The sequence below is a fragment of the Ambystoma mexicanum genome, chromosome 8 (genome assembly GCF_040938575.1).
Source record: "Ambystoma mexicanum isolate Mex_15411 chromosome 8, UKY_AmexF1_1, whole genome shotgun sequence".
Classification (NCBI taxonomy): domain Eukaryota; kingdom Metazoa; phylum Chordata; class Amphibia; order Caudata; family Ambystomatidae; genus Ambystoma; species Ambystoma mexicanum.
In genome coordinates, this window is record NC_090929.1 from 1,269,890,313 (window position 1) to 1,269,900,674 (window position 10,362).

At 39.7% G+C, this 10,362-nt stretch overlaps 1 protein-coding gene across 2 annotated transcripts in view; it reads left to right on the plus strand.

Moving 5' to 3' along the window:
• ZNF518A (zinc finger protein 518A) overlaps positions 1-6,521 on the plus strand; it is a 234,738-nt gene extending 228,217 nt beyond the window's left edge. For both annotated transcript variants that reach the window (XM_069611385.1, XM_069611386.1), the window contains exon 2: positions 1,256-6,521. In XM_069611385.1, coding sequence (XP_069467486.1) covers positions 1,564-5,892 — 4,329 coding nt within the window. In that variant the 5' untranslated portion in view covers positions 1,256-1,563 and the 3' untranslated portion in view covers positions 5,893-6,521. The remainder of the gene's footprint in view (positions 1-1,255) is intronic.
• The last annotated feature ends 3,841 nt before the right edge of the window (positions 6,522-10,362 follow it).

The window sequence follows — 10,362 nt, forward strand, 5'->3', positions numbered from 1 at the left end:
CTACGAAGGATAGACCACTTCAAAAAGGCCATAGCTACAGATATCAGAAAGGCATGTACACTTGGGAGAGAATATAAGAAAGAGAATTTCAAAGGTTGGTGGAATAACTATCCCAAAAGGGGAAAGCAAACTTAAGTACATTATAAAAGAACTACAGGGTCTTGTCCAGAAGGTGACACAAGACTATTTGAAGTTATTACTTAAAAGAACCATGAAACTGAGACATTTCCATAAGAGAACAATCAGAAGGAAGAGACATTTTCTTAGTATAGTTTAAGTTGGTCAAATAGTGGTAGGCCAAGTTAGTATTCGTTTTGGACAGAGGTCATCTTCATTTGGGAATTGTCACGACTGACGAGCACCTTATGTTATTTATATAGGCAGGAAAACCCCTGTAGCAATAGGGAAAGATGGGCCTTATTCTTATTGTTTGAATAAACCACTCTCAAAATGTCCTTCAAGTGTCTGCCTACGTCTTCCGACCCGCCACACTAGTCTGTATCTCTAAGGCACCTTTTGTTTGCCATGGTATTTTTAGCCAGTATGCAAATGAACTATTGAAATTATATTTTCTCATATTATGTAGGTTTTAATCAGAGTAGGGCACCCATGCTTTGTTTGTCGCAGGAGTGTTTAGTTCACATTTAGCAAATATTCCTCAAGTGTGCTGGGAATGGGACTGCTATGGATTGTACTATCGATTGCAGATGCCTCTCAATTTTCTCTATTTCCATGTTTATCAGTTTGTTTGCTTTTGCTTGTTATTTTTGCAGGTGGCAGAATGTATACCTTGTTTTTTAAAGTTGTCTGTTCTGAATGTTCTCTCAGGAAGCTGGTTGCTGATTAAAGCTTTGACGGGCCTTTCAGCCAGTACACACTTCTCCACATGCCTCACTTCGCTGCACTGCCTGATTCTGATAGCCAAGTTATAGCTTCAATGCATAACAATTTCACTTCCTACATTTTGATGCTCCTGACCAGGATCTATCTGCTGGCTCTTGGACTTCAGAAAGAGCACACTCGCTAATGTGCTGTGTCTGAGAATTATGCACTGACAAATATAGCATTCTGTGCTAACTAGATGTTTTGTTTTGCCATTGAAAACATGGTAGGCAATTAACTAATTGCACATTCTAATGAAGGGTAATATAATACACTATGTCAACATAACATGCATTGTCTCATTTCCAATGTAAATTGAAATGACCCTGGTTTATTATTTAGTCATATTTTTCTGTAATGTTATCCCTTGCAGGTACATCAAGAAAATCTCTGGGAATATGAGTGTTTTCAAACCACAATGTCATCCAGAAATTGGGAAGTATTTCATGGAAAGCGGTCCATTCGCATCACTGAAGACTGAAAAAGACCACTTTTCTTCAGTTGAACAGCAAGTTACTTTTCTCTACTGTGATTATGCTTCAATACGTCCCAACTAACCTGATAATTATGTGTAAAACACTACTCCTGGCAGGTCCATAATTCCAGTAATCAGTCAAGCAACATTTCAGGATGACATACTACTAAAGGAACTAAAACATTTTTTTGAAGAACTTCCAAAAAATGAATTTAATTGATAAAGTAACATTAAAAGAAGGGGATGGAAATGTGCAGTTGTATCCACATAAGAGACAAACTGCAAGAAAATCTCTCTCTAAAGCCCGATTTGGTGGAGTTTGCACAAATGGCTCAGAGAGCATCTATTTGCAAGCAAAGACAGAAAGCGTTTCAGAAGAAGATGGAATAAGGACCTCTTCAAAAATATGTAATTTTCCCTGTCCAAAATGCAAAGGCAAAATTCGATATAGTCCAAATGATCTGCAGAAACATTATTGGCTATTGCATCATGGAGAACTTCCAAACTACCCTTGTGAGATGTGCAGTTTTTCATCCAATGATTTTCAGAAATTTACAGAACATCGTCATACTCATCGAAATACCTTGGTGAAATGTGAAATTTGCAATGATTATCAGTTGTTTTCTTTGTTGGATTTAACAAAACATTTTACATCAAATCATTCCATTAATGGTAACTTTCGGTGTGAAAAGTGCATCTTTTCTACTAGGGATGTTGGCACCTTTGTGCAACATATTCATAGACACTGCAATCAACAATTTAAATGTGTGAAATGTAATTATGCTTTTTTAAACAATGAGGAATTCCAAGAACATCTTATTGGTCACACTAGAGGATTTCCATTTGGTTGTCAGTTTTGTAGCTTTCGCTCGACACGCAGGGATTACATTGTGAATCATGTCATAGCTGTACACAGAGGCAAATTACATGCAAAAGATACTCTTGGACAAGATGATTCGGAAAACAAATGTGTAGAAACTCAGTCGGCATTAAAGTTAGCTTTGAAAAGATTCGAAATAGAAGCACCAAGAATAGCAAGTTGGAAACGCAAAACAAATCAAGTGGCAAATGATGAAACGGCAAGATCGAAGGCACAAGAAGTGGAATGCAAAACTGAGCATCAAAGCCACTCTTCAAAAGAGCATTTTGTTAATGATGCAAATAATACAGTGGCAGGCCGATGTTATGAAATACATAATTCACACATTGGAGCATCAGGAAATGAAAAACAAAACAGTAAGCAAGATGCTGGCCCAACAACTACAACACCCTATAGTAAACTAAGTAATGGATCCAAAACCGCCACAGAATATATCAATCAGGTTGATGCGTCATCACCAACAACGGACAATGATAAACAAGAAAATATTTCAAACACAGGTTTTTTGAGAAATGCTGTTCATGGGCCAACAGTGCTGATGGTAAAGAATAACAAAATATCAGTCCCAGCAAATTACTGTGCAAAATTTATGGGGTTCAAGATAGTGGAGGGAAAACAACATATTGTAATAAAACTGCTTCCTACAAATAAACATAATGTATGTGCGCCAGAATATCAATCTGTGGCCTTGAAAGATAGTTCCATAAATCCTCTTCAAATACCTACGAATAGAATTGTTAAATGTGAACCAGCATCAAGTGCAACGGGTCATGCACCTTACCAGGAAACCCAACAAAGTGCTGAATCTTGTCCTACTTCAACTCCTTTTTCAGATACCAATTTCTCTGTAAAAGCAAATGGAGCTAAACAAAGTATGCCGTCACATGCTAGGAATTTGAGTGGTACACCCATCCCAGAAACAATGTTTGATGTCAAAAGCATGTCTAAAATGCCTGAACGGTCCACTTCTATGCCTAATTCGTCAGACAAAGTACCAATTTCTGAAGGAAATGCCCCCATACTAGGACAGTCATCTGTTCCGAGCAACTCAGGCCCCCCTGGTAAATTGTTTACAAGTGATTGTTTAACAACACCAAAAGAAAAGGCTGAAGGGCCTTGTGACCAATTGCTCTCTCAGGAAAGCCTCTTGCTGAGTGGACCTGCATCATCAACGTTAAATATTACAGATGACAGAAAATGGGACCATTCTTATCCATCTCAGTCACATCTCAATATGGCAAATGGTCAGGGGAACCATACAGAATTGTTTGTACCCTCAGATTGTAACTTGCTTAACTCTGAAAGTCTGCCGGAAAACGTTTCTAGTAATAGTGGAAATCAATGTTTTCAGCCCTTGATTGATCTGCCTCCACCAGAGAACCAGGCTGACGCTTGTGGCAGATTGAGCTCTAAGCCAAAAGCATATCTTTACTCCATACAAAATCCACCAGCATTATCTTTTGTGCCTGTAAAAGTCGGTCAGGTAGTTCAGAATGCAGTAAAAGGCAAGTCCAATACCTATCAGACATTTTCCAATTCAGTCAGTAGCCAGTTAACTGCTAGTCAGCAATATCCTAGCAACCTTTTTACTAGTGTTAACAATTCTCTGGCATCCAGCAGTTTACATTGCACAGGTAAGGCTGGCACCCTTTACACAGGAGGAGATGTAGCCCTTACATGTAAATCAACCAATCTAGAGTCTGAAAGAAAGATACTACCTACCTCACATCCTTCACAAGAAGGAAGGGTAATTAAAACATCCAACATTGGCAAGCTTCTTAAGACCCATTCTAATGCAATAATAAACACACAGCTGGCTAAAGAAAAGCTTGGTGTGACTTCTCACAATCCCAGTAGTTTTCCTTCTGTAAAACTATTGAGGCCACGAACACTCACTGAAGGAAGCCGTTTTTTGATCAGATCGTCTCCAAATGGTCTTCTTGTACCATTACATTTTTCCAATAAACCAGGTCTGCAAATAGTGTCGCGAGGTCCAATTTGTTCAAATAATTTGACTAGTATATCTAATGAGAAACCTCCATCTGCTCTGCTTAACAAAGGACGTGGAATGGTACTAGCGTTTGGCGGTGCAGCTTTAGGTGCAGTTACAAATATTCCCGTTGGTAGCGTTCAGGTTTTAGGCACTGTTCCACAAAATAATCAAGATGAACAAAAAATGCCAAATGCAAACAATTCTAGTTCATCAAATTTGAACCAAAACTCTCAATCTATATTTGATCAGGTAAGTCAAGTGCCTCTTCAAGGACCTTTTATTTTAGCTAATTCGATCATTCCACCTATACAGTTGGCTATGGCAACTCCCCAAATAAATGAGGGCCCCATAGGCTTGAATGCTTTGCAGTATCTTGGCACACAAGAGCATCCAGGAGCGACATCTGGTACTTTAAAATCTGCAAAATTGAACCAAGAGGCTGAGCCAAAACAACACATTAATGCAGTTTTACCTGATGGTCGGCGGGCAGTCCTTGTGAAATGTGTTGCACCTTCAGGACTTACACAAAGCACTTTGCAAGTCAATGCATCCAATCAAAATGCCCAGCCAAATCATAGTGAAGGCACTAAAATGAAATATTTCCTGAAAGTTGTGAAGACTCCACCCTTTCAGGTTCCTGCCGCTTGCAAAAATCAGTCCATCATGAACACTTCACTGGCTTCATTAAAATCTGATGACATTCAATCTTCTGGAAATATTTCCCAAGTACTCACACCAGTTGTTTATTCTAGTAGTGCCTTGCCTGGGACTATAATACCAAATGTTTTTTTATCAAGCTCAACATATGTGCCTCCAGAAGAATCATTGCCTCCCACAAACCATTTGAGGACTTTGTTGCAGAAGTGTTCAACCAAACCTGCTCAGGAAGTGGATGCAAGTAAACGCAGTGATTCTCTTCAACAGGAGGGAGCCTGTAATCACATTCAAAACAATATATCAAAAAACAATTGTGATCTGATTCAGACGGGCCCAAAGACTGGAAGGAAAAAACAGAATCTCAGATGTAAATCAAAGGCAGAATTTGAAGAGCCTCCCAGAAAAAAAAAGAGGCCATGTAAAGCAAACAATCAAACTGGCAATGAAACGGACTGTGTTTATACCTTTGAACCCCGGGAATCCAAAGAGACTATGAAAACACTGAGGCTTCTTCCTTTTAGTAGGGATCAAACTGTGAAATGCCCTCTGAAAAATCAACCAGTGGTGGTTCTAAATCATCCTGATGCAGATTTTCCCGAAGTTTTAAATGTAATGAAAACAATTACAAAGTTTAAAGGACAGGTTGTAAAGGTTTCATTGTCCAGAAGAACTATGGAAGCGCTCCTCAATCCTACATATGGTAACACATCTGAAATGGCTACGAGTGCACGTACAGCAAAGAGACGCAGAACGTTCCTGCCTGTGAGCCCTGTGAAAGAAAGATTTGTTTTAAAATTAACACTCAAGAAGACCAGCAAAAACAATTACACAATTGTGAAAAGTAGCTCCAAAAACATTGTGAAAACTAAATTTACGTGTTGGTTTTGTGGCCGAATTTTTGAAAATCAGGATGATTGGGTTGGGCATGGACAGCGCCATTTAATGGAAGCTACAAGAGATTGGAATACCTTAATACAGGGATACAGTTCAGTTACTGTGGGGTGAAATGATGCAAGTTTGCTTTGAGTGAGAAGGACGAGATAATCGTTTGCAAAAAAAAAAACATTGAGTGTTGATTTTTCAATGATACCTAAAAAAGGCCTGTGGAGTTTTTGTTTATATGAGACCAAACTACCATTCAGCCCTACAAATCCTTAAGTTATGATGCATTTTTTTGTTCAGTTGTGTTGTTTTTATTACTTGTGTTCTAAACAAATAGATTTTTTCAGATCGTTCTCTCTATGAAAATGTTTTCCTTTCTTCAGTTGCAATTGCATAATGCACAGCCTTTTTCATTTTCCTTTGCTTAAAGCGACATTTGTTTCTGTTCATGCACAGTAAGATTTGGAACATTCATAACTTTTATTACTCTAGTATTCAGTTAATGTATCACGTCATACTTCTGCGTGGTAACCTTTTCAGGGATTTAACACTATAAATGACAAGTGCCTAAAATATGTGAAACAGTTGGCATTTGATATGCCTTTGCAGGATCCTAGATCCAAAAGGGTTATGTTCCATCAATATTGTGAAAGAAAGCCATATGTGAATGCTTCAACAGTTTATAATGCACAGAACATGTACTATTTTGCTGCAGTTTGTCGATCTTGAAAGTAAACTATTTTTCTTACTAATTACATTTGTCCTATGTTCTATGTCAAGATGGTGAAATCGCTCACCAATTTCATCCCCCTTCCCCCCTCCTGCCACCCTCTCCCTTCCTCCCATCTGTGGCAAGAACCGAGTATGGGTGATCAAGTATCTTGGTACAATTGATGTACTCCAAAGTTGATTACATTTTTCATTAGTTATGAGGACAAGAAATGTTTTTGTTAGGGTTGGGATAGAGAAGACCATTCTGTTTTTCTTTGTGTTTAATGGTTGTATGCCCATTTGTTTGCATATCTGACATTAGAAGTCACATTTTACCACCCACTATAAGCATGTAGAGATCAGAAATGTAATGTTGCCCTTTTTTGATAGGACAGCACGGTAAGAGCAAAGAGTCTGTGGCCAATTATATAATTTTGGTTGTGTTCTGATGTTGGATCCTAAGTGGTTTTACCCCATAAAATAATGTGTTGCTCATAAGGAGAGCTGTGGTTTAATTTCTTTCCCCTTAGCAAATATGATGTTCCTGTTGTATGAGATCCAGTGCATGGGGCTTGGAACTGGGTTAGGTTCAACTCTGTGGAAATTCTAATATACCTAAGAATGCAAGTCTTCAATTGTCCCTGTAATGAAGGGAGGTTAAGTTCTTTGAACATCTGGTGGATAGCACAATGAACCGACAAAAATACCTTCTTTGCAACGCTTTACTGGACATTTGAAATAAGCAAGTGCACAGATTTGAAAATGTCCCTTCGGGGATTTAAAAAAAAAAAGATTTGATGAGCAGGAACCAGGAGCAGCTCCTTGGTATCCAGCATCACCCCATAAGCAGAAATGCATTTGGTTAAAAAAAAAAAAAACACACACAGGGACTGGGGGTGAGTAGATAACTGCTGACCTGTAACCAATTCTTTCACGTTCACATACTGCGGAGACAGGTTCAATATTTAGGTTTTGTTATTTTAGTTTCATAAATAAATACACTCTATCTTACTCTCCGTCCATTCTTACTAAGCCCTCCTTGAGTTGCTAAACCCTAGGTGGCGGTGATGTGCCGCTTATCTAGAGTTAGGGGACAGAAGAAAAGGCTTGCCATACCTAGTAGGAACAATGTAAAGAACTAGCAAACTGGCTAGTTTTAAAAGCACCTTGGAGGCATTGCTACACTTCACTTTGACCCCAGGCACCACATTTTGGTGTCCATGGATATGGTCACTTTATACAAAGGTCCCCCAGGAAGACACACTGATGGTCATTGAGAGAATATTGAGAGAAAGGCAACCACCCATGGAGACACCAGTTTCACTTATTGTGCAACTGGTGGAAATAGCACTGACAAAAAACTATTTCATCTTTGAAAAGAAATATTTTGAACAAATCGTAGGTGCATTTGTATTTGTATTTTGTTTATTTGTAGTGCGCACCTTGCCCCGGGGCATCTGGGCACATGTTTAAAAGGCAGTTACAAGTTACAGCAAATAGATACAATATACATTTTACACATATTTACATAAGGTTCAGGACATTGTATAGAGAGGAAAGGAACAAACCTAAGTATGCAGTATAAACAGTCTATGTACAATGAGCAGTCAGTAATGGGATTAACAGATATAAGGATTATAGAGAGTGGGCTAGGGCATCCGTTCATGTAGCCACAATTTGGTTTTAGCTTTGAAGGAGTGGATGTATGGAATGTTTCTAAGAGCATTGGGTAGGGTGTTCCAGAGCTTAGCCGCGAGGACTGGGAAGCTCGAACCTCCGGCTGTCTGTAGTTTGAAACTACGAATAGTCAGTGTGTGAGCCTGAGCAGATCTCAGGGGTCTAGTTGCTTTATGTTGTATTGAAGCGCGTGGATAAGTAGGCTGGGGCTGCGTTGTTCTGGGCCTTGTGGGTTAGAACGAGTGCTTTGAGGGAAATGCGATGAGTGATGGGTAGCCAATGCAAGTTGCGTCTAGTGTTGGATATGTGAGAGCGCCTGGGTACGTTGAGAGCTGCCCTTATGACGTTGTTCTGCGTGACCTGGAGTTTATCAATGGTTGTTTGACTAGTCGCTAAGTAGAGTGCGTTGCAATAATCTATTTTGGACATGATGAGGTTTCTGGCGAGAATCAGACAGTTCTCCGTTGTCAAAAAGGGGCGACATGCTGTAATCAGTTTACAAGTATAGGATGATGCTGAGACAACTGCGTTGGTTTGTCGATTGAGGGACAGAGTAGAGTCTAGATATATTCCAAGTATTTTTGTGACGTTGGAGACTTTGATATTGTACACTTCAATAATGAAGGATTTGTATTTGGGGTCAAGTTTAGTGAGTTTGTATTGAGAGCCAAGAATGATTAACTCCGTTTTTTCATCATTAAGGCAGAGCCCATGATGTGCCATCCAGGCCTGGATGACAGTGTAAACTGCATTGAGTGCATTGGCATCTGTTACATAGTCGCCAGTGATAGGAGTGATAGGGATGAGTATCTGGGTGTCATCTGCATAATTAGTGTAGGATACACCCAGATAGTCAAGTATATCAAAGAACGGTTTAGTAAACACGTTGTGAAGTGTGGGAGATGCACAAGATCCTTGTGGTACTCCGCACGAGACGTGGGCTGGATCAGCTGCGGCTAGGGAAGAGAAGACCCTCATGGTTCTGTTTGCCAGGAAAGAGCTGATCCAAGATGTGGCTGCGTCAGAGAAGTGGGCCGCAATCTTGAGGTAGTGGCAGAGGATTTGATGATCGACCAAATCAAAGGCTGCTGAGAGATCAAGGAGGAGCAGGAGCGCCTGTTTGCTCTTGTGTTTCAGATCCTCGATTTGGGTTTTCAAATCAATTAAGGCTGTCTCCGTACCGTGTCTGGGACGGAAGCCGGATTGTCTAAGCACTAATAAATTGTTGGTTTCAAGGTAGTCCTGGATTTGGAGATGGGCTGCTCGATCCAGAAGTTTGAGAAAGAATGGCACTGTGGTAATTAATGGGCCTGTAGTTAGAGGGATTACTGGGATCGAGATTAGGTTTTTTGATTAAAGGGATGACCCAAGCATCCTTAGGATTGTCAGGTACAGTGCCTGATTTGAAGGAGGCATTAATGAAGTAATGAATAGGGCGAGATCATGTGCGGCTTCCTTAATGACCGGTGCCGGGCAGGCGTCACCTTGGCAATTGGAAAGCTTGAGCTTCATATTTTCGACTTCCTTAAAGGTAAGGGGTGAGACGCTGAAAGGTTTGAAGGAATGTTTAGGAGAAGGGTTTTTGTAAAATGGGGGGGGTTACCCCTTGAGTCAGAGAGGGGTCTTTTTTTAGTGTTAATTTTGGTTTGAGTTCATAGTGCAGATATGGGTGCAAACTTTGCACCTAGTCTAGCAAATCTTTATGTAGCAGACTTTGAGAAGGTGAACATCAACAACCCGACAGATCCATTTTCTAAGAAAATAAAACTGTGGTCAATATATATTGATGATATACTTTAGATATTTGAGGGCACAGATGCAGATCTCACAAGTTTGACCTGTATCAATTCAAGGAACAGGTTCCTGAGCTTTAGTGAAACATACAGTTGCTCTGAAGTCAACTTTCTGGATTTAATACTATGTGGCAAAGACAGAAGAATAAAAAAGCACAGTCTTACACAAACCTACTGATAGGAATTCTCTCCTCCTGTTCCAGAGCGATTATCCAGGAAGTCTAAACAAAACTAAAATAACAATAACTAAATATTTAACATGTCTCCGCAGTGTGTGAAGGTTGCATATCGTTAACCAGGAGCTACTGTTTAGTGTCCCTAACACATTTCTTACTCATGAGGTGCAAACAACAACTGTTTGTCTATTTTATATATTAGGCTCATTATGTTTCAAGGGTCTTTCCGACATGTC